The following is a 25,210-nucleotide window of genomic DNA, read 5'->3' as shown; positions in this document are numbered from 1 at the left end:
TATCAAATTGCTGGATGCTTTTATGAATTTAAAATAAGATTGGTGATGATAAAGTAAACAATTTTGTGCCGCAGTGAAAGAGATACCCATTTTGAGATTAAAATTAGTGTACAAGAATCAAGCAGTAAAACAAAATATATTGGGACATTAATCAATAAGAAAATCATTTAGTTGCGTATATATGGCTCAGTTTTTCATGTCAGAACACAACATGACTCAATGTGGCCTCATCCAATGAATATGCAGTGGAGAGACAGGAGGCCTGGAGAATTTTTCTACCATTAGTAAAAGTAACAAGTCACTTAATGTTTTTGCAATCATCCTTCCACACATATAAGTTGAAAATGACCGTATCTACCTTTTTTCATGATATATTTTGAGATATCTCTGATAATGTGGATGAAAACTGTTATTCAGGATGAAGGTAAATTATTACGGCATAAATTATAACATAAATTCTTATGCAATTTTTATAGCTCTTGTTGGTATTTGCATACCCTACTTTGCCAAAGAAACAATGTTTTTGAGCCATGTTTTAACACTTCCTGGAACATGAGAAAACTGAATGAACCTCTGTAGGCTACGAAACTGTCAGGTTTCTGATCTAGAGCAAGATAAATTTTAAATACTACAAAATTAACTTGGAGTTGAACATTACTTGGAGTTTCACATGGGACAAGATGATGACTAGTTGGACTAATTTAATTTACTGACTGTTTTCTGGTCCTTGTTCAAAATTAGTTGGCCCACTTTCACTGTCTTTCTGGGAAGATTCCTTAAAATTGATTAAAGAGTTTATTTGCCTTCTGTATTAATGATTTACATTTTACAAGGAAAAAGAATGAGGCTCCTAGAGACTAAACAAGATGAAAAGCAACAAAGCTTAACAATGAAGCCAGAGCACAAACTTTAATCATTTCAGAGCCACAGTTGCAACATTAAACTTGGGACCCAAGTTTCTGGGTAAGAATGAGATTTCTCTATAGATCAGTCATAATGCTATGAACAGTCTGGAAAGCTGGACACCTTGATGTCCCAGTTTATTGTTGGTGAATCGCGGTATTCACAGCACTCAACTTTAGCACAAAATCCCCCAAATTTTGTCTACTCTCTGCACAGCATAGATACCAGTGCTCAAAGGCAATTGTTAAACCGTCATTAATTACTCATTAACATGCATTCTTACTAGCTCATTAGTCATTTCTCATGTTAAAGAACACATTCAGTGAAGCTCTCACTCATTCTTTTCAAAAAACCAGCATTTCTGTGGCCAACAGAATTATTTTCCAAATTTCTTGTTAGTTTTCTCCTTAGGATTATGAATTTCTGCCACTGGAACTTTGCACTACAACTGACTTCCAACTTTTAGATGCTACCAGCAACTGAGGAGAACAGGGGAAGCCAGTCTTAGGAATCATAGTTTTGAAACTAAAAAGACCCCCTCTGCCTCMCAGCATAAAAACAACACTGGCATCCACACTTTTCCACACAATCAATGCATTGCTGAGGCTAGCAAAATTTAAATAGAACTTTTCAGGAAAACCAATATGGAAGTGAGTCACCTCACAGGTAAGGTACAGATGAGAAACAAAGGAAATCTAAAGATTTTCAAAATGACAAACCAACATTATTTTTATTAAAAAAACCACAATAACTTTACATTTTCTTTTGTCACCTACTTCCGAACTTAAAAATTCTACACTGAGAGGTGCTGTGGCATGTGAAATTTGAGACATGTTTTGTTTTTTTCAAAGATGTTGGTAAGGTTCATGATACGATAACTTTGATTATTAATCTTCCATTCATTCCAATAAAATAGTTACAGCACACTTTTGGTAAAAAACAAGTCACAAACCACATTTTCCCACAGGGACAAAAATTAACACAACCTTGTCTGGAAAGAACAACTAAAATCAAAGGAAATTTGACACCAACCTGCAGTGTAAAAGATTCTGCATTCAACTGTCGCCATTAATATTTGAAAATGGACAGACTATTAGTATAATGCTTAATTATGACAGTTATCTAATTTATAATGCAAGGTGGGTACATTTTTCATAATTCTTAAAGCTAAATATTAAGTAAAAGACATTTTGCCCAAACAGCTCATTTTAAAACCTAAGAACTTTTAGAATACAGATTTCCTTAGGAAAAAAATGTATTAATTTTCAGCATTCCACTGTTAATGATCCAGTAACTCAGAAGAAACATATATACTGGAAACCTGGAGGTCTCTGAACTTTGGATGGAGTTTCTCAGTTCCATATTCTTTTGTTCGAGGCCTTGCTTGTTTGTTTTTTTTTTCTCGTAATTTATGCCTCTGTATCAGCATCACAAGGATAGAATTTCTACCTAGTAAGGAGCTAGGCAAGAGAAAAAAACAATCTGACATGTCAAGGGGGGACAACCCATGTCATGCTCAGGAGCCTTTTGTAATTGCAGAAGCTGAAAYTGGATGGTGTCCCACAAAGAGGAGCTTTGTTTTAATGTCTCAATTCTGTTGTGTGCTGAGTGTCATCAAATCTCACTGAAATCGGCTCTGAAGTAATTCTGCCCAAATAAACAGCTCCCACATGCTCTCACTTAAGGAATTTTATGCCTCTTCCACACCAAATACATTCCACCTTATATCAATGCTAAACAGAAGTGTCTGCACTAAGCACAACATTTTCCTTCTACAAATGAAATTAGCTCCAGGCTCCCGTACGCTGAACAGCTTCAGACAGTTCCCATACCTGGGTAATGAGCTGTACTGCCGCTGAGCTTGCTGGAAACTCTCTCTTTCCTCTTGCCGCTGCCGCTGCATTTGAACCTCTACCGATACTGAGTGTCTGCCACTCTGCGAGTATGTCTTGGAGCTTGGCTAGAATGTGAAAAAAATATTTATGTCTTAAAACACAAAAATACCCACAAAAAAGCTAGCATTTAAATTGCTGTTGTATACATACAGGCATATTTCTATCAACATGCAGTTCTAGTAGCTCTTTCATAATAAYTACATTAAATTCTGATCCAGAACACTGTGTCCTCCGTTACCGGTTCTGTTTCTGACCTACTATTTCTGAAATGTATCAGAAAAATACTCGTCCAGAATGGGTTGTGTTTTTGTAGTAACGCTGAAATTTAAATGAAGTCAGTGGAACAGATCCCCAGCCAATGTAAATTAACATAGCTAAGCTAAAGCTAGGATTTACGCCCACACTGAGAATCCGACCCAGGGAGGCTAATTATAGAGTAATACCATTTATCCCTCAGCATTTTGATAGTAGGAATTAACTGTAAACACAATCAAATTAGCATTTAAAAAAAAAATTATATATAAACTTTTCCTGTTTGGGATTCAGGGGGAACCACAGCTTTTTTAAATCTCACCAGCACACTCATGTGATGCTCTCCCTTAGAGGACCCATCCTATTTTTCTGTTGGTCCAGACATGTACCACATGCTTTTGTGAGAGATACGGTAACATTTTCCGGTTCGATAGGATCACACAGACAAATTTAGCAAGTCTCTTGCAGATAATGGGGAATCCTGTACCTTAGACAAGGATTTTAGGTAACATTTTAACCAGGAGACAATTTGAAACTTTGGGCAGCACACTAAGAACCCATAAAAGTGGATGAGCTCTCTGGGAATAGGGAGCATTACCAGTCAAGATCCGGCAGAATGGCTGGATTCAAACTTTGGATTAGGAAAAGATTTACCTTTATAAACACTTCACTTTTCATTTCACATGATTATTCAAATTTCATGATTTCAAGCTGCTAAATACAATGACAATATAGGAAAGAACGTTGTGGGGTTTGGGGGGATTTTTTTAATAATAAGGTTTCACCTAACAAAGAAAAAAATGTATTATTTTCTCTCTTAAAATATCAGTTCTATTCAAAAAACTTATTTCCAATCACTGGGAGGTTAGAGAGCCTAAAGACTTCGCTGGGGCTGGGAGTGAAACAGCCTGTATCAGACATGCTTCTGCTAAATATTTTTGCCATTTCATCTGTGCCTTTCCCTCGCRGGGAACACCTCTTTTGTTTCTCGCTGTTAGACTTTCAGCAGACAGATCTCATAATGGCTGACAAACATCTGAAAGATAAAAGGCTTATCAAAAGCTTCTCACAATTGAAGGCAAGTATTAAAACCCAGAAAGTTGTCATTTGTGACATAAACTTCTCCTTTGTCTTACTACGTAGTCAGGTACTTGCAAATAGCCAGAAACATAACACATGAAACAGGTGTACGACTTTAGAAACTTCATCTCCAATAACAATATACTTCAGAAAGAACATCAGGCGCAGCTCAGAAGTTAACAGATAAAATTTGGTGAATGTCTGCCTTTCCCGTTAGTGGAAGATTATCGTGCAAAAGGATGAGAATGTGAAAGCAAAAGCTACGAGTAACCCAGGGAGAAAATTTAAAAGAATCCTTGATGCAACAACATTGATGTCTCCTGCAGAATAGATCTACTCTGTAACAGCCGCAACAAAACAGTACTTCTAACAAAAAATGTTTGAATGAAGCATGGTACGGTGAAGCAACAAGTTCAGAAAACAGACTCGTGTCAGCCTTGTGGGAAATTCCTCGAGATGAATAAGCTGTACATATCCAAACCAAGGAACCCCGGTGGAGATTTCCTATTATATTAAATAAGGGCTACGCATATAGAGCGGCAATTTCAGTTATTGCATACGTCAACATTTCTAACTTTCCTGACTTTATTGAGAGTCTTCTGGCATTTGGTGTTTTATTGAAGGGCTCAGCTTATGGAAGTGAGTGATTACCTGAAAATCACAAGATTTATTTGTGAACTCTCTCCAGTGTGGTTATAAACCGCTTACAGAGAACCACAGAGAAACTCAGAGGTTCCCATCTCAGCTTCTTCATAAGGAATAAAAATATCTAAGCTAAGATTTTAAAGACAATCTCATCATTTCATGGGTTCTACTTTAACAATGTTGGAAAGTCTGCATATAGTTGAAAAACTATAGTTAGTCAAATATAGACATGAAATCGAAGTCGCTTCTCTTTATTTGAAAGCTCACTTTTCATTTGTTTTAGTTCACTGTAAATAAATTAATGGATTTTACAGTACAGGGAATGGCTAAATTGTCAAACAGTTGGAGCTAGAATGTCTGATACAATACCTAGAAGCTGCTGCTAAATTTAGGTTTATGCAAGACACTAAAATGTAAAAATCAAGGAAGCATGAATATACGTACATGCACAGAGAGCTGAAATAACCACTAAAGCCTTTGTTAAGGTAACACAAGCTTTGAAAGCGCTAATGGACTAAGAATGGATTGAAATCAAAACTTTGCTTAAGTGAGAATTTTGTTTAATGCATACAGAAACCAACGGTTAAATACCGGTGGGGGCCATCACACCTGCCTGCCCTGTGTAGCCCATGCCTACAATTATTAATTCTTAGGAGTCAGGAATGGATTCTTAGCAGTTCACAAAGATTTTCATCTAATAGACAACATTTATTATTTGAAGGGCCTACGGCAAACATCTAAAATCAATCATCTCATTTTCTGAAATTATAAGTACCTGTGTGTCCTGTTAAATTAAGTGGATTTGCAATACTTAACTGATCTGAAAAGAAGGATACTTATTTGGACTCCTGTCTATACTTTGTTCACATCTACAATATGCTGTTCAAATAACGGAATCTGCTGTCTGATTTCAAGCATCCAAAAATATGGCAATGAGACATAAAAATACTCCCCCTGTTTGTAATCATATAATCCATAACATAGCATTATATACACACAGGCAGGTACATTCAACAATCTCTTTAACAAAAAGGCGCTACTTCAAACTCTCTTCATTAAAAACCTTGGTGATACCATAATGAATGTCCTTGATATATGGCTATGATGATATAAAGACTTAACACATTTCTTCTTGTATCCTCAGCTTGTTCAGAAAAAAATGCAAATCACCACACTGTGATTTATCTTTTCAATATGCTTTCAATTAAATGAGTCTAAAACAAAAATATTTATATCCTAAGCAATCTTAATATTCAAAAGCTAATTTGTAAGTTTTACTTCAATTCCCAAAGTATAATTTTATACTTATATATTTCTATATAAAATATATACACAAACACACATCTATATACAGATGTATCACATTTATGTCAGCACAAAATGGAGAGAATTAAAAAAAATACACAGAGGAAAAAAGTTAAACTATTTTCACATCCTTCAACAACAACAAAATCACGTATAAGGAATACAAAACATGATAATTTTAATGCTGATATGAACCGGGTAACACAAGGCTAAGTACAATTATAACAACCCCTCGAAGCCATCCAACAAACCTGGCAACAGCTCTGTCTTAACAGTACAAATTGATAAGAACTGTGGCCTTGTTTGCAATGAGATGTATGACAAGCACTGACCTTTTAAATCAGGATGCGGTCAAGGCCACAATAACAACCAAGGCTGCATTATACAAGTAAATGTATGTCCATGTCTTCCACAATAGATTTAAGTGCAATGATAGTTATTGCATTCAGCATTGTTAAACAATACTCAGCTTGCAAAAATATGTTTTCAGATATATGAAATTAGACAGCTCTCTTCTCAAAGAGACACTATTTTTAAAGCTGGACTGCAAAGTTAGAAGTTTCTACACATTTCTCTCTTTTATCCAAACAACGTTATTTTCATTTTGCACAAAATGTACCCCTGGGTCATGGTGCATTGACCACCACCACCAGCAATGGGCAGCAGGTTTTAGTGGATCCCAGCATGAGGAAAACATTAAACGAGCACCAAGACTCCTTTGCATGAGTCTTCTCGCCATCGCTAACCCATGGAGTTCAAGCTTACGGGTGAGGATGGCGAAGGAACGAAAGGACGAAGTTCCCTCCTCTCTCTCCAAGCTAAACAGAGTCTACCCAGGGAGTTTCCTTCCCTGCAGGCGGGAACGTGCACCCCGGAGGCTCGTTCCCTCTCACAGCAGCACGAAACTCCAGGCACTGCGCGGATCCAAGCTGCTGTACAACCACAGCATGGTGGGGGACATGGGGGCCACCTGGGCCACTGGATTTGGAGGTCCCTGGAGATGCCCTAGTCTAGATGACCCATCTGTCTCACAGCCCACTCTCTTAGGGAGAAACGGAGAGAAACGCTTATTCAAACTCATGGAGCTTCTTTGCACTGATAAAGAAACACTTAACAGGGAGATGAATGAGTCCTTTATTATCTTCCCAGATATTAAAAGTCCAGTATGTAATATTAAAATACATTTGCTTTTTTTTTCCAGATTAAACTCCATGTTCAACCAAGAAATTTCAAGTCCACCTGGGAAGGTGGTAGACATGAGGCACAAAAAAAAACAACCCTCTGAGGTTCTTATGGTTTAGGACTAATTAAAAATAGATAAGATTACATGACCTTGCCTGCTTTATGTATAAATACGCTTGGCACAGAAGATAGACAATCCATTAACTGTGTATATCAAAATTCAGAATGATAAAAACCATTCAGCAGTTCTGGGTCTTGAAAACTAATTTTACTTCCATCTTTTTGTTTACGCTGCTATGAGGAACAGAACATATAGTAATGTCTTTTAAAAAATAATTGCTAACAGGTGTGTATTAATTCAAACACTGTATAACAAGAAAACCCCATTCCTTTCTGTATCTTTCTATGGTGTATATGTAGGAAGCTGAAAAACATGCTATAGATCAGCCTGTGCTATTTACGTGTACTGCATGCCTGTGAGCTATAAATATACTTGTTTACAAAATGAAATGACTGCACTTTTTTAAATCTTCCATCTTTATTTTTATGTCTCACATAAATTAATAGATTGAAATTGGTTGGGGAAAAAAGTTAAAAATATATAATGCCAAAGCCAGGGTCTAAATCTTGGCAAGAAGTATATTACATTTCATGAAAACCTTCCCAGCTTGGATACAGAATGGATTTTATCTACACTAATGAAGAGWAACTACCTGTGGAGAGGATGCCTCCATAACTTTGGTTTGCTCTCTGAAAGACGTTGGGTAGGAGAAACAAAAATTTAGCTCCTAAAGTATATTGCGTCCACTCTAATGCTCAATTAGATATTACCTAATATCTTGAATAAAAAATCCTGAGAGAGACTCTTGATATGGGTTCATAATAAAAAGAATTAGTATTCCATTTTTCTCTCTCATTAATAGGTTGAATATTTCTACATAATTTATAGCCTGACACACACTTTGCAAATTTTGTTTCAAATATAGTCTCTTATTCATTTTCCCAAGTAGAAATCATGTGTTACAGTAGAAGATACAGTGATAAAAATCAGGCTCTTCTGTTTTGCTAAAAGAGTTTTAGATTATTTAGAATTCATTATGGCTTTGAATATGGCTAATATTATGGTTAAGACTTGATTACAGAGGTAAGAAATGAGTACCATAAACAGATAAAAAAAAGAACACTTTTTTTTTTTTTTACGTCTGCCTTAGAGACAAGAAAAAGATCTATATACCAACAAGCAGCAGAGAAACAAGCATAAGCCCTAAACTAGCACTTATCTATCAAGCCATGGTTAAGTACCTTATTAGGACTTCTGGAGTCTTTCCTCTAAGAAAATCATGCAATTATTTACCTTTCACAAGCTTCTGCATGTAATTAAAGCTATACTCAGATGAGTCACATAGTAAATTTAGTTTTGACCCAGTCAGCTGTTATCTTAAAAAAAAAAAACTTTTTATTTGACTCCTAAATATGTAAAGTGGAGTTTGCTCAGCTGCTCTCCTGATACCAATTTTCTCTTATCATCCAAACAGATTTGGGATGACTGCAGAAGAATGTATTTGTGAATGGAATTTGTCACTTCCCATTTTTAGCACTGAGTTTTGTATTAAAGATGAAGGAACGAAACACCAACTTTTGTCCCTCCTGAGTCTTTCTGGTTTTTGATAGTTGGTGTGTTTCTAGAAGCAGGACTGGCAACTAGTTGTAGCATTTTCAACTGATTTAATATGCTATTTCTTTAATTGGATTGTTCACTCCCATGACATTCAGGGCTTTAATGCTGTGTTTTTGTTATTGAAGGTGGGGATCTGCTAATTAAGATGTGACTAGGCAAAAATACAAGATATGGAACAAATTACAACCCAAATCCCCTAACCCCAGGACTGGTGCAAGCAAAGATAAACCTCAGCAGACCCAACACTTACAAAGAAAAGAACAAAAAACAGAGGCACAGCTTTGGTATTGAACAGAAGCATCAGCCCCCAAAGAATCTTGCATTTGTAGAAAAATTTGCCATAACAACACCAAGGGCCTCAAAGATTAGCAGACATAGTGTGATTCCATCTAGTTCTATATGCCCGGATATACATTTCTGCAAATTCTGACTGGAATTAACACCAGCAGGATAAAAATGGATTAATCATACTTTATGCCATTTTTCAGTTTATTCCTGTGCAACATCAGGCATACCGTATTGCCTTTGTAAACCTTCTTGCACATTGTTTTTACACAAAACCATTTTTCCAAAAACAGGCTGTGCAGAGAAAAAAAAAAAAAAGCCTGAGAAAGTTACCTTAAAACAAACAAACACAAAAACCCCTTCCATAAAGCTTTGGCTCAGCTGCAAAACTACTGTATTTTAGAGAGGTCTAGATGATGAGACAGCTTGTTACTTAAACCTTAACAGTGTGTCATTCAAATGGCCTTGAGCAGAAATGTTATGCTGTTTAACAGCCGGTGCCATCTCGTCCCAACATTATCACTTTTTTGTGCCTGTTAAGCTGCCTGATGCTGTATGAACAGTCCCAGACTGTCAAGTATTTTGTTTACTGGCAGGCAAATACAGCTGGGCAAAAAAGCCAGCTCTGTCCCATTGCTCAGCCACAGAGAAATAACCTTCACTTGATGGAAACAGCCCAAAAGCGACGGGGTTAGTCACTGGACCCTTTGCCAAGGGTATCGTTCARGGGAGCGTGATGCAGAGTGCTATGATACAGAGATCTGCCTCCTGACCGTGGAGGACACTAAATGTATTTGACATAGGAAACTGGACTTCTGTGTCACAGGCCGTTAATAGTCCAGGGTGGATTGGAGTTGGCGATGCACACAGGATTATTTTGATAATATATTAGCGGGTTCCTGAGCTATTGAGCTCCTCTGAATATCCTTAAAGCTGCCAGATTTCCATCAGTAACCATTACATACACTGCAAACTTTATATTCATTTACACTTTCTTAAGGTAACCAAGAGTCCTGCCTCATATCAGCACTTTGTTCCCTGTCCCCAGCCCTCCCATCAGTCTGTTAATGAGAAATGCAAGCTACTTATCACCTCGCAGCACACACTTCTCCGTGGATGAAAGATTGTTTTTGTCTTTCCGTCCAAGCCAGGTCGAAGGTGGTTGCTGCCAGGCGGCTCAGAGGCATGGCTGGATGTAAAGCCTGCTGTTTATGTGGGCTGCACAAGCTATCTCCCCCAGGTGAAAACATACAGCAGTCCATGTACAGGTGCACTTTTCACTGCTGTGGTTTATAACCAACAGCTTACAGATGGAGAAGACTGAAAGGAGGTTGATGAATGTATCCAAGTATTTTCCTGCGTATACGTTATAAACCACTGTTGCATTTTTTTGTGTCACTGGTATTTAATAATACATCTGGATCTGTTTTGAGAGGGTGTCTTAACAAAGTCCATCATCTTAGACTAATATGTTAAAGTAATACACAGTGCTTAAGAGAGAGGGTTATGGTTCCTTAACACTGAAATGATTGTGAACCGTTGAAAAGGATGAGATCATTGCTTTATCCTTTCCAAGCATTGTGATCTTGCACGGCTGAAGTAGATGACGGAAAAAATAATAATTCAAAAATACTCTGGGCCAATTTTTTTTTAAAGTACGTGTCTAAAATATAACATTTGGTCACCTAGGTATTTAACAACAGAGCAGCTCCTACAAAAGCAACAAAAAGCTTCAGAATTAATATTAATACATTAAGCTGAATTAGTCACTTTGAGCTCATTTGCATGATCTGTAGAAGGGGAGTAAACAGAGAGATCCCATTTGTTTGAATAAGAGAAAAGGGAAAGGTCAATGTTCTGACCCACAATTTAGGAAATTATTCCATTCCTAAGGTAATCAGCCTGTCATCCAAATAATTCCCTACTTGCTCATTACAAGAAACTATAATAAAAGCCAAGTTGCCTGCCTAAAGTTGCTATGGCATTTAGATATACAACTATTTGGCCCATGACCTTCAGTAGTTAAGTTCCCAAGTCTTCAAGAGTACAAGTTTTTCTCATAGACAGTTTTCCCAAGAACACCACTCAAATCTCTCATTTGGAGACTAAACAGCAGTTGATATGCATAATGGAAAGTACCTCCCACACCCAACCCCCTCTCTTCCAAAAACTCTTACACTATAGCGGAGATGAGCTATCACATTATCTTCACCACATCAAATCGAAAACATCTGGTAATAAAAAAATGTTTATTTTATTTAGCCAATTTCAAAGAAGGTTAGAGGTTTTCTAACATGGGAAAAGAAAAGCCTATATCCTGATACAGTTAAGCAGTGTTAGGTCATTTAGGGATACATTTACCTTTGTTCCTTTCCATGCTGCATGTTAAAAATACCACAGTTTCAAATTGGTGAGTTTAGGATGGACAAGAACACAAAGATTCAATAGAAGTCAAAAAATCTTCGATATACACCATAACAGGCAAACAAAGAAGACATACGCTGTATGATGTTACCTAGTACAAACATTCTGGAATTGTGGAAATTTGTACTGATGTCGTGATATAGCTTCTGGGTTTTGGGGACAGCAAGCGAACTGTTCACTGTCTTTATTGCAGAATTTTAAACAAAAATACAGTAAAATATTTGTCACACACTTAAAAGATCCTAATTTAGGAAACTTAATTGATTAAAAGGAAACACTGATTCATTCAATTATGTTAAACAAGATAAGCGCATGGATTTACATAATTGTATCACATCGCTGGATCAGATTGAACAGGATTTAAATGATCAATTAGGACATATATCTCGAGACAAAAACTGTTTCAGCTAATGTAAGTGGCAAAAGGGGTACTGTTTTGAAATATGCTATTATGCATCACTCTTCTTTTTTACTGTGAAAATACACAGTTCTTCCTCTTAAGGAAAAGTACTAATCACAGTGATATTGTCTCACAGAAAATACCATTTACAAGGTTACATGATCTCTCTAAATTATTTATCATTAGTATGCATTTCATCTCAAAATATAATTCAGGATAATTGATATTGCCTCTGAGGCAAAAAATTGAAGCAGTAGCTCACAAAGTTGAGGGCCTAAACACAGAGCAAGTAATGCTGTGTACGCAGAGGACAGATGGCTGAAGAAGCTTAAAAATGAAATAAATGAAAATGAATGGAAAATGTGGGTAAGGGAAAGGAGAGAAGTTTGGAGGCAGAGGGACCTGGGTCCATACGGCTTTGTTCCAGGCTGGCCTAGGGACAGCTGGAGGTCATGAAAGCTTGCAAATTTGACAGACTCTGTGCACTTACCCATGGCTGCTCAAAACTGTAAGTCCGCCTCCTGTCTTCCACGTCCTCATCTTGTTTTGCTTGCTGAAATTCTTGTCTCAGGCGCTGTATCCGGTCATGATTATTAGGAGTCGATCTGTTGCTAAAAGAGGGAGGATGGAAATATCAATGTACTTTGGAGCTGTTATCTGTGATTGTCGTTTCTTAGTGAGGTGCCATTGCTACGGAAGAGCACAGACTTTAAAAATAATTTCCAAGCATTTCATACCAAGATCTTCAGTTTGTTACTAGGATTAATGCTGTTTGGACTTATTTTAAAGAAACTTCAGACAGTGTAAGAATAAGACTAATGAGGCTATTTCTAAAATCACAAAAAGTTACTGGAATCTTTTCAGCATGTATTACTTCTAGACATGAAGAGGAATACATGCATTAGGGTCAGACTTAACAAAAAGGGAAATTAAAAGAAAAGTCATAATGATCTCGGCTACTGAATAAACATGAAAGATACTCTATTCCAATCGATAAACTGTAATACTGTCAGATCTTTATTCACATCAAATTCATTAGGATGTCTGCAGACCCTGCCTATATAAAATTTGATTATTTTTCCTAATCAATAAGAGCCTGTCATCCCTTAGTTCTGTTTTTAACAAGTCTTTTAAACTGATCAGTCTGAAAGCATTAAAAGGCTCATGGGCCTGTAAAAAGCAATCCATTTGACAATGCCACACTCAAGAACACATTCAGGCGGTAGGCTTGCAGCTGGCTCACATTCTCTGAACGCCGGTATTCTGGGGAAACCGGAGCGTTAGAGTTATTGTTATGTAAAATCATATGCAGAATCTTGAACTATTCAAAACCATAAATTTTCCCACACCGCCTATCACAGGTAATCCTCTCTCCATAGCACAGGTTTATGTGAATGAAATATGCACAGGAATGGCTTATTTCATGGGGCAGAGGGAAAGTGGRTATTTATTAATCTCATTGCCATTTTTCCAGCTGTGCTGCTCCCACCTGACCCCCACAACCCCCACCATATTTCAAACACGTTAATGTGGGAATCACAGGAAGCCTGAAAAACAAATCTGTTATATCAAGACTAACCAGAAACATTTTAATCTCTTCTTATGGCCTTCTTAAGCCCTGTATTTATTGTTTATTTCAAAAGAGTTGGTAAGAAATGGCCAGCTATTACTTTGTTTTAAAAGAGCAATCTACAGAGAGACAATGGAAAACAAGTCCATAGATTCATAGTGTTGGACACAGGATACAGTAAAACACAAGGGATTCATATCCCATGTCTTATCTCATATGAAAGGAGGCAGTTCTGGAGTCCACTTGTGACTGTCTGCCCTGTCTTTAGAGCCTGGTAGGTGCAGCAGATTAGAGGCCAGAGATTTTTGAGACATGTCACCTCCCACTCTTTTCGGTGCCATGTAAGGGAGCTTATCACTGACTGGTTGGCCAAACCAAAAATTTTGCATCAGTCTTCTAGTGAAGACAGATGTTTTTAGAGAGGCTTTTTTTTTTTCCTTTTCTATGAAACAAAAGGCAAAGAGACGGAGGGGTTTGGGGAAGTGTTTTGTTTCATTTTTTGCAAATGGGAGCTTTAAGAAATGCTTTATTTGTAATGTAGGTTAATTTCTATGTGCAAATTGCTGTTTTGAAAAGAAAAGTAAAAAGAAAGTTTTATTTAGAACAGGCGGAAAAGAAAGATTTTGGCATTTCCAAAATTTCCCCTTTCACTGTGGGTGTGCAGCTAATTCTACTTCTTTAATTCAGCTTAATTTTGTCGAACAGCTTATCTCCCTTTGCAGTTTCATGTAACACAAATTTATTCTTTATGTTCAAAGTTTGTTCAGCTTCACTATATAAGCAGTTCCTTTTTCTCATGCATTGCTATACACCACACTTTTTTTTTTCATGTAATCATCATAATCCAGTACACGACAGACAAAATACTTTGAAGTGGTTTGTTGATTTTTAAAACTGGTATTGTTATTCTAGCAAATGAGTAGTCCGATGCACCTCATACACACAGTGCTTTCTGTAAGATAATTTTCATTTAGACTTAGTAAAATACTTAAAGTATTAGTATCTTAGAGGTTACCTGTTTGAAAGAGAAATGCCATTAAGCTTTGGTGCAAAATTACTATCAAAGTGCTGTAGACAGACACCTTGATGTACTCAAGATGATGGGTAAATCAGTCATCAGCCTTCCTCAGTCAAGTTTGTTTCTAACACTAACAGATGACAATGCAAGAGTTACACTGCAGTAGATATTTAATGGTAAAGAAAAATGAAAGGAATAAAGCAAAAGTAACTGAACTAAAGCCTATACACTACACGTAAGAGACACATTCTACCAGCTCCAAAATGGGCTACTGGAAGAGTTATTACAGACCTGAGGACTTCTATACATCTTATAAAGACAATTAATAAAAGGAATTACTTCAACAGTGGAATAGCAAGCAAACGCACAATGTCCATGCTGTGAATTAAAACGTACATCTGCTCCAGAGCAGTGAATGCACAAGTTTGATACCGGTTACAGTGCAGAGATGGAACAACGAAGGACAAGGAGGATCCTAGGATTTATGATTAACATATCCTCAGACCTAAGAAGAAGAATTTATTCTAATGACAAAAAAAAAGGAAGAAAAATAGTGAAGCTGACTTAAGAGAAGATATTCAAAGTTATTAAAAGGTTTGATAATGCCAGAGAAGATAAACGTTTTAACAATATTTCTACTTTAATCCCAAAAGCAAGAGACATGACCTRGATTCAGGAAATTGCAAAAGAAGTGAATTATAAAAAAGGACTATTTCACAGAAAAGAAAGAGCTAAATTAAAGGACAAAACCACTTCTGTATCTAAAAACAATTTCTTCTGAAAATTCTTTGTGTTCACACAGTCTCTGAGATACAGAAAGTGAGGTCAAGTGAGTGGTTTTGTAATTAAAAAAGGTTAAAACAATTTTGTTTAGCAGAGGAAAAGGGAAAACAAAGGAACCTAGGGCTGAGATACCTTTGAGGAGAAAGATTATTTGTGATTTAGACTATAGCTCAGGTTGGCTTCCTTTCATTTCCATTTTCCTCTCAACCTGGTGCTTAAGTTCCCTTTATTGAAGGGACTTTTGCAGAAGTATGGTGCAAGTCCTAGAAAGTTTAATTAATTGCACCATGTTTTGGGGTTTTATTGTTCAAATTACCTGAAGATCTGAAAGTAAATTCACCTCAAAGAATTCAAGAGTGCCAATGGGAAGGAAGGAAGTTAACCTGAAATCCCTCCAAAGTTTATCAAAGATTTGACCTATGCTAATTTGAAACATTTCAGCAAAACTGCAATGGCAACTTTCTACAGTAACCGCAGCTTGCCTAGATGATACTTCTGTTACGAGCCTTTCCCTTTGCCTCCTTCAAAAAAAGGATGGTTGCAAACTTACAGAAGACAATCAGCACCTCCGAGCACCAGATGTAAGTGATGTTCTTCTTTCAAAGTACCCTAATTACTAAGTGCTCTTAAAAGACATAAAAATCAAGGAAAGGCTCGCAGGGCCCTAGTGCCGCAGGCTCCGGTGCGCCTGGGCTTCCTCCTCTTTTTGGCACTCCATTGCCTGCTGTCTACAGCTGGCACGTTTAACAACCAGCTATTTTGTGAGCGCTGCTTAAAAATACACAACCACCAGCCTGGACTAAAAATGCAACGGTAAGCAAGGCTTAGATAGGCCGGAGCTGTCACATATTTTCAGAAACAAGCAGCCACAGCAATGACCATCAGAGTCTCAGATCATTAAGCAATGTCTCGCTGTGATGTCATGTGCTGATGTACAGAGCTGTAATCCTTTCAAAACAGACAGATTTTCCGTGTGATAAAGTGGATACAAGCATGCTACTGAGCAGAGATGACTAAAGCTTTGGAAAAAAAAAAATTATTGGCCTGAAAAAGCATGGAAAAGGGTCTTAACAACATCACCAGGCAGTTGCAACACGACTAGAATAACCAAAAGGTTAGTATACAAACAGCGTTCTTTACACCTTGCAATCTTTTGACACCAATTTGAGCAGCCAGGGACGCTGGTCTGACTGGCTGCTTAGATCTCTGGATAGCAGTTATAAAACACAGATGGGTTCTTATTACTTCAAGCTAGCACATAAATACCAGCCATTTTTTATAAAATAAATTCCCTTCTGTTTGGACAGATTACATGCCTCATTTTAAAAATTAAGAGCCTAAGTTCACTGTATCTACAGGTAGAAAGGAAGAGAAAAAGAGTGCATTCCCATGAATTTGAGAAGACCGTCCCATTGTCTCTCAGTGATGCTCTCTCTCTGGTGGCAACGCAGTAGCTGGCAGCGCGCATGCTTGCCGAAGTTTGCAACTAGCTGGGCACAAAGTTGGACCTTCCTGCATTGCTTGGGCATGGGAAAACCAGAGCGGTGATAATCTAATATAAAAGCTTCTCCTGCCTGCCGCGAAACGTGAGCTCCTGCTCGCCAGCGCACAGCCCACCCCCGCAGATGGGTTTGCCCATTTCAGATGGCCCTTGAGGGCAATAAACAGCAACTGTCAGGATGCTGCAGAAACATATGCCCTTTACCAGGCTTAAAGTTAGCACCATGCTGGAACGCACAGTCTGCGGGTCTGCTCATTCAAAGTGGATCTGTTACTCATTGGTGACGCAGCCGACCGCATCCAGACCCTGCAGGGTAGGGACAGCGCGGCCGCGGTGGTGATCGCCTTCGCGCACTCTCCTTCCTGCCACCGGCGTGGCATAGCAGATAGGCTTCTTCCTGTAATTTTGGTCCACAGTTTATTTTTTGACATCTGAACACCACTCCTCAAGTTTAACTAGTAAAACCAATTTGGCTGGTGCTTTCCTTCCAGTTCGCCCTACGTACTATCCTGTTCTGAGACACCAGGAAACAGAGTTTTCATGAACACGCTGATATTAACACCTGCAGGCATCATACACAAACAGGACCAACCAAGGGCAGCATCATATAGAAGAGCTGTTGCATGATCACAGAACTACTACTATTTTGAGAAAAAAAACAGTTGACCAAGAGATCGAGTGTGTCAGAAAGCCTACAATTGTAGCTGCAACATGGAAGGAGGCATAGGTACTCCTTTTTTCCCCCTTAAGTGCCAAGGAATTTACTGGGAATAAGGCATTAAAAGGTGGGGGAGAGGTGTTAAAAAAAAGAAAATGTATCAATTACAAAACTGCAAATAAAAATAGCTTCTCTGCACAAGCTTCATTAAGTTTTATCAGCTAGTATCTTGGGGTTTTACACTCAAACCACAGGTCATAAATTCACAGTAAATCCCCCATATGTTCACCAAACACCTGAATTCAATTTCTCTTCTAGTTGTAAGAAACTGAATGTGCTGTTCAAATTGATTATGCATGCAAAGTTAGTTTCTAACAAGGACAGCTCCTTGCATGCTGAAGGGTATATATCCTATCTGTTTTTTTTCCTTTTTAGATCTCTTTCAATCTTGGCTTATTTCTACTGTTCACAAGGTTATAAAAACCCTTCTTTCCTGCCATTTCATATTTGCAAATGAATACAAAGCATCATAAATCCTTTAAAGTCTGCAATTTTTAAGTGCAGCTAAATTCAGGGATTGGATAAATATGACAGGCAAGATCTCCTACCATGCTACCTGCACACATACACACACACCGTAGCATATTAATTCCATCAAAACAAAGATTTTAAAACCCAGGATATATGTCAATATGCACGTGTGTGAAATCAGCTCTTCAGGAAATTTATGTCATTTCCAGTTTACCTTCACAGCTGTACTCATCATCTCCAATAGCAAACATATCACAAAGAAGTTATGCAAGTCCCCAAGGGCACTCGCTTCCTTCAGTGGGTGAAATTCATTTCCAAATTTTGACACCGTGATTTCTTGATCATTTCACACCAATTTCAATAGAGTAAATCCTTAAAAGTTTAAAACATACAGCTCTCTTCTCTGGGCTTAAAAGGTGGTCCCAAACGCTGTCAATTTGGCGCTTGCTTTCGCTGTGATAGTCATAAACAACCCAGAGAACTGGAGCTGATAGGGAGGTCACTTCACTACAACAGTCTCTTCAAACTCTCAAGACTAGATTTCACTTCAAGTCCCTCTGTGGTCATTCTGAAGCAGGGCCATCATTTTACAATCAGTGAAATCTGAAGAATGCACCCAAGACCCTTTCTATTGCTACCATCACTCTTCCTTATTAGCCTGTCAGAGTCTGCACACAGGAGACAGAAATCCTGCCTTACTTTTCAGGGGAATTCTCGGCTTTTCTTTTTAGTAGAAGATTTTAGGAGCCTGCTATAAACATCTGAAATCAGATACTCAGCTACTGGGTTATCAGGCAGTCTAATCCTTGCTTTGGAGCTGTTAGGTTTTGTAGAAATAAGCCAAGCCAATTTTCAGCTGCATACAACTGTTACATTCCTTGCTACAGCCACTATTACAGGGTATTGCCTTTCCCCAGTTAAAGGGAAAAAAAAGAGAGGGAAAGTGAGATGAAAAGAAAACAGTGAATTTCTTCTCAAAAGGTTAAGGGAATGGCAGAAACACACTTGTAAAGACTACAGATTAATAAATCCTGGAACTAAAACACTGGTGATCAAGCAAAGGAGAATTTTGCTTTTTTTGTTCTAAATGAAATATAAAATTACATCAGAGGCAGGTGAAGAAGCAGTCTCTGATCTTCTAAACACCTTCCTGTCCTAACCTGGACAGACAACGATGGCCCCAGTGCTGCTGGATGTGACGAGCATCCACAATTAGCCACCACAGGCTATATTGTGTCGACACTGGGCAGGTCACCTGGCACAGGAACGCAAGTACGTGTAACTAAGGCCACAGAGAAGACATCCTCTCCTGGCCCAAGCTTGCCACGCGTGTGCCAGCAGAAGGGATCATCAGAGAGATCCCTCGCAGGCTGTAGGCAGCGTCAGCTAGCACAAGTCCCCTTCATCCTCTGCTTAAGCTAAGCCAGCTGATTTGCTGGAAGCTGTTTAGGGATTGCTGCCCCCAGGCCGCTCTGCTGGGTCAGACACCTTCAGCAGAGGGGCAGTAAGCAGCAGCGAGGGAGCAGTAACATCTTCAAGCGCTGCGGCTATTTGCAAAACAGGAACATCTGTCCTGAGCCAACACCACCTGTATGGTGTGAGCGTTGCCGCACAACTACTGCAATGTGGTGATGCCAGTTTACAGCATGAAATCTGCTTCAGACCCCAACACTAGCTAACTTTTTGAGGGGAGAAAAGGCCTATGTCTTCTTGTGATAGGAGTCTACAGATACACAAAACAAAACTGAAAAGAAAGAGAAAGTTCCTGATTGGGCCATTTGCTTTAAAGGAAGCATCAAAACTGAGTGAGTAATGCACTATCCTTTCATTTAAACAATGCACGCTGGGTTTCTAAATGGTGAAATTTAGCTCTGTTTCAATGTCAAAAGGCTCCTTTTCTTTACAAGGTATTTAAGTCTTGCTTAATGCATTGACATAAGTTATACTGGAGATCCAAAAAAATATTTTATATTTTTTTATTTCTCTTTAGCTACAGAAAAAACTTACAAAATACTACCTTGCTGTTGTAACTAGCAGAACACAACAAAATGTTTTTTATTCTTGAGAACACTTGCCTTCACTAAAAATGAAAACCTTATGTACAAATAAAACTACAATATCAAGCAGTACATCACTAGAGAAACAGTGATGTATAGACAAAGACATTTCTTTAAAATACCTGAATGCTTAAAAAGATAAATACAACATTGCACAAAGTTCACATGGCTCCTACAGTCCTTACCAGCCTCTAATATAATTATAGTATAATTATTGCAGTTCTTGACAGAGGGGCTACTGCATTATAAATCTTCAAATAATATTTTGATTGATTTTACATTATTTCTTAGTCTAATTATAGACTAATTGCCAAGTGCAAAATGAGAAGTTGTCCATTAAAAACAGAAAAACAAAAATGACTGGTCTAAGAATCCCAGAGCTGGGTCTAAGTTTCAGAAGGTTTCAGAAATTTGAAATTTAGGGAGCCTCCCTCTTGTAGGAGCATCAGTACTAGATCAGAACTTTTATACAAAACACACAGAAATGCGGAATCGCAGTTTTGTTTTTGGCACTAAATAATTTGTAATCTCTAAATAAAACTCTAAATCTGAGCTTACTGTTAAGTCTTTTCATCAGTTAGTGCCTGGGCATGCAGTTTCCCATGTGACTCAACCAAGAAAAAATGAAAATCAAAGCTAAGATTGATTACTTGAATTGGTGCCTAAATCCACATGGCTGTTGTCTTCTTATGAAGTTGATCTCTAAGATTTATACCGATTAGCACAAAAACTAATTAAGATTTTTAATTAAAAATTATTTGCATATGGAGATTAAAAACATCTTTACAAGATACTTTGCAAAACAACTGATTTCTGGATAAATTCTTCTAGCATTTTAATACAAAGATGAAGATTTTAGTAAATAGATGTTTTAATCATGAATTACCACCACACCATCTTGATTAGCTTTAAAACTAAAGATCACCACGAAATGACAATCAGACAATTATCTTTGAAAAATAATCAGTTCTAGGCAAGGACAGACAGAACATCACTTTTTATCCAAAAAATCAGCTGGTTATTTATTCAGGCAGCTAGGACTCAACTTTTACTATTTACGGTATTTTCAAATTATTTCGCTTATTATCCCTCTTGGAAATATTGAAAATGTCTTTTCCTCAGAAATTATCTTTTTGTATGTACTGTGCATGTTCAGAAATTGCTGATGGTCTTGCTAGGTTTTGAAAAACTGGATTAGAAATACTGAATTCTAATCTTTACTGTCGTTGGGCTGCTCACTCTGAACCCAGGTACAGATTTCAGATACCCAAATGTGTATATTTCTCTCACTGCAGAAGAAATACAGTATTCACACATAACACCATTTTACTAGTTTACCAAGACAATTAACCTGATAAAGACCATAGGAAAGCGAAGTTATTTACCAGGACAAAGTAAGGTGGGATTTTTCTCACCCAATTTCAGTCATCTAAAAGGTAGGCATGTAGTTAAAACCAGCCATCTAGACTCTGAGGGCAATACAGAGAAGGAAGTTACTCCAGAAGGCAATTCACATCCCCTACCCTAGGAAGCAATTACTCACCCTCGAGAGCTCATTATTTTTCTCCATTGAGAAAGAAAGAAGCCCAGAATGACGAGCTCAGGCTCAGGTGGGTAACTTTAGACACCTACATCAGGGCAGACGATTCCCACCCTAGATGACTAACTTGGGCTAAAGCCGGGTGAAAAATGATTCCTCCTGAGAAACCCTAGCACCAGGGATGCCTGGTGGAAGGTGACAGCCACTGGGCATGGCACTATAATCTAACAGTTTAATCCTTAGGCAAAAAAAGTAATCAGAAGCAAATATTTCTCTTTGTGACTCACGGCCAAATCACTAAGCCTCTCTGCATTTGAGCTCACACATCTGCAAATGGACAAGTGCCTTAATTAAGAAATTTTGAGAGCCTGTATAAATTCTACGCAACAGCCAACCCTAATTTATTTTGCCACAATTTTAAGGGTTCTTTACAGGGTATGCTATACTACTGCTTGTAATTCTCATTTATAGAAAAAAAAATAAGATTTTGTCATATATTAACATATAGGCATGCATACAGCCATGCTTGAGATAAGCCAAGCATTGTCACATACCAAGTTCTGTGGTTAAGATCTCCTTGGCTTGGCCAATTTGTTTTTCAGCTTTCACAGTACTTCAACTAATGCTACACATTATAAGGTTTTTCCAGTAATATAATTGCCAGATTTTTTTGGTAAACGGAAAGGAATGAAAAATGTATAATAAGGAATTCTACTTAGTATGTCAGATTTATTTTGCATGTTATTGACATTATGTTACAGAGTTACAATGGTATCATTTCATGTTGTTATTCTTACAGTCTTAGGTTGATAACGTTTCATTTTGACACCATAATGGTGTCTCTGGGGATTTTGACGACAATGTGTTTTGACATCATGTTAAAATATATCCAAACTGATATCACTTTATTTTGTCATCATTACATAGTTTCAGCTGAATTTGTAAGATATTGCTTTATTCTGACACCTTTAATTAGGACGATTTCAGTACAAATGGCAAGTGATAAAGATTTTTTGAAAACGTTAAACATGTCCGTGTAGCACACATGACTGTGGTGGAAACATGCACTGGCCAGATATCCCAAAATACAATAGATAGTCACATGACACAGATCCTCAGTCAGATCATAAAAGCTTCAAAGTGCTTTTCATTCTAGCGTGTGATAATAAATTTAATAAATTGCATTGTAATGTTATTTCAGAAACTTCAGGCAGGAGGCCCAGCAGCAAAAACACTGCTGCAAACCAGACACTTCGGTTGCTGCTGGAATGTCGGAGGCATGTGCACTTTACATTTCCCTGTGTAGAAACCAGAAATTATTCTCCTGAACACTATTAAAAAGTGAGATTTCTAGATCATAAGCTTCACTGAAATGGAAATTGCTATACATGTAATTCTGACTAATGAATAGCAAAGGCAGTTCCAACAGAGTGCTCTAAAATGCAGCACTGGACTTGAGCCTTAAGTAGTGCAAACCTGGTTAGACCATTGAATCCAGTGGAGTTTAAAGGCATTGAAGACTGACCAAGAGCCTTGAGAAGCTTTTAGGGAAAGAAATAATGAATAAAATGAGCTTCAAGCTTCCTGTTACCAATGTGTAATTCAGGGACTGATTCTGGACCAATTTGCTATAAAAATTGTCTGCTAAAATTATCTGTGGGCTACCAGAAAGATGCATGTCATACCAATTTAAATGTGTCCACTTACAGCTATATCATTCAGTTTCTTCTTTTAGTTATTTACTAGTTCTTGAATTTTCTCTACAAAGAATTAAAGAGCATCTCTAGGGAAATCAACACTTTACATGTATTAAGAAGTATATTTATTCAGTACGGCAGTCCAGATTCTACTTACTAAAATGATTGCTGATAAAATCTCTAATTTTAAGCATTAATGCATAAGATTTCTCTACTGTTCAGATCTGATCAAAGAGAATAAAGAATTTCTCCTTTTCCCCCATTCTCCTAGAAGATAATGCTTAATAGAAATTGCTTGTATTTTCTTATTTCAGAGAGTATGCTAGAACTGAAACAATCCCTTGATCCCAGTTCATGAATAAAGCATTTAATGGACTGGACTTGTCAAAGGACACGCTACACATTTGATCTATAGAGTAAACACAAGTCTGTGAAACACAAACCCTAAAAACAGAAGTTTGCCATGTCTACTCATATATTTAAAATATTTTCCCTTCCTCTCTTATTCCAGAATTAAGATGGTGAAGGAATTGCTAGGATGACAAAACTGCAATGAGAAAGTGGAATTTTTCAAACAATTGATGACAGCAATTTATAAACTCCTGGGAAACAGCAAAGAAGTCCATATAAAGTTCATACATAATTACTCTTCTGTGAGAGGAAATAATTATTACAACACCAGAAAATGTATAATTAATAAGCAAATGACAGAAGAATAAGTTGTAACCAGACACACTAATACTCTCTACATCTTTTGTAGGAGTTTGCTTTGGATTTTTCCAGCAAAGAGGAATGCCTGCCAGTGGAAGAAAATGAAGCTACAGAACTGTGAGCCTGCATAACTATGAACCCCGCTGACCTGAAGAATTTGATACATACCTACAAAGTGCTCTTTCATAATCCCAAAAGACAAGAAGAAATATTGTAGGCAAGTAACTGCAGCTATTAACATAAGCAATACTGCAGAGCCAATCCCATTTAATGCAAATTATAGACTGGTTTCTACTGGCATTGACCATTCTTCACTCACGAAAAAACAAATAGGCTGAATTGTCTAAGATGCCTATATAGAAAAGTGTTTTTTTTAACAAATGTATTTATTAAAAACAATGTATAAAAATATTTTTTTCTTCCTCTTGAATTTAAAAACTCAGTGCATCTTCTTCAATTACCTTAAAAATTGAGAATCTCAATTCGTTTTCTTTATCTTTCTCAATACAGTGAGCAGCATGCCCTACTAATGCAATGAGCTGGTAAGTGACAGACAAATGAAACCTCAGTAGCACAGTGCTGCACTGGTATTTGTGCTTAATCTCTGAAACAAACTCATGGTGCGGTGTTGACTCTGTAACTCAAGGGTTATGTTATGACAGGTCATCTGGTATTTTTTGCTATGTGTGACTGCCATGATGTTGTAAAGAGAGCTGCTGTATAGGACATTGCACATCACCTGTGTAAGCACTGGCCACCTCTGAAAAGGACTTCTCCTCTGCAAAAGGTAACAGAAACTCTGTGAGGATCTACGGGAATTTTAAAAGTGATATAAGGCAAGATAGCTTCCAGAAAGTAGTGTATATTGCTGTGCTTCTAACTTAGATAAGGTTCAATTCCTGCAATTAGTAATAAGCTACAAAGGAGAAGAGAAATTAATGATTTAAATTTCAAGACATTTTTCTATGCATTTTCCCATTCAAGTTTCACAGTAACCTGCTTTAGAGGGAAACCAAAACAAAACTGGAATTAGGGGACATTTATGACAAGAATTATCAACATCCTTCAGAAGGGGGACACACAAAGACCTGATTT

General features: G+C 37.5%; 1 protein-coding gene across 1 annotated transcript in view; it reads right to left on the bottom strand.

Moving 5' to 3' along the window:
• The window catches only part of PARD3 (par-3 family cell polarity regulator), a 519,789-nt gene that overhangs the window by 2,873 nt on the left and 491,706 nt on the right, over nt 1-25,210 (bottom strand). Inside the window, exons 23-24 of the mRNA XM_026068529.1 lie at nt 12,540-12,660; nt 2,736-2,863 (exon numbers count right to left, since the gene is read on the bottom strand). Of these exons, the coding sequence (XP_025924314.1) occupies nt 2,736-2,863; nt 12,540-12,660 (249 nt within the window). The remainder of the gene's footprint in view (nt 1-2,735; nt 2,864-12,539; nt 12,661-25,210) is intronic.

Source organism: Apteryx rowi, unplaced genomic scaffold, assembly GCF_003343035.1.
Source record: "Apteryx rowi isolate R43461 unplaced genomic scaffold, aptRow1 scaffold_274, whole genome shotgun sequence".
NCBI lineage: Eukaryota > Metazoa > Chordata > Aves > Apterygiformes > Apterygidae > Apteryx > Apteryx rowi.
This window is presented reverse-complemented; position numbering and strand designations above follow the sequence as displayed.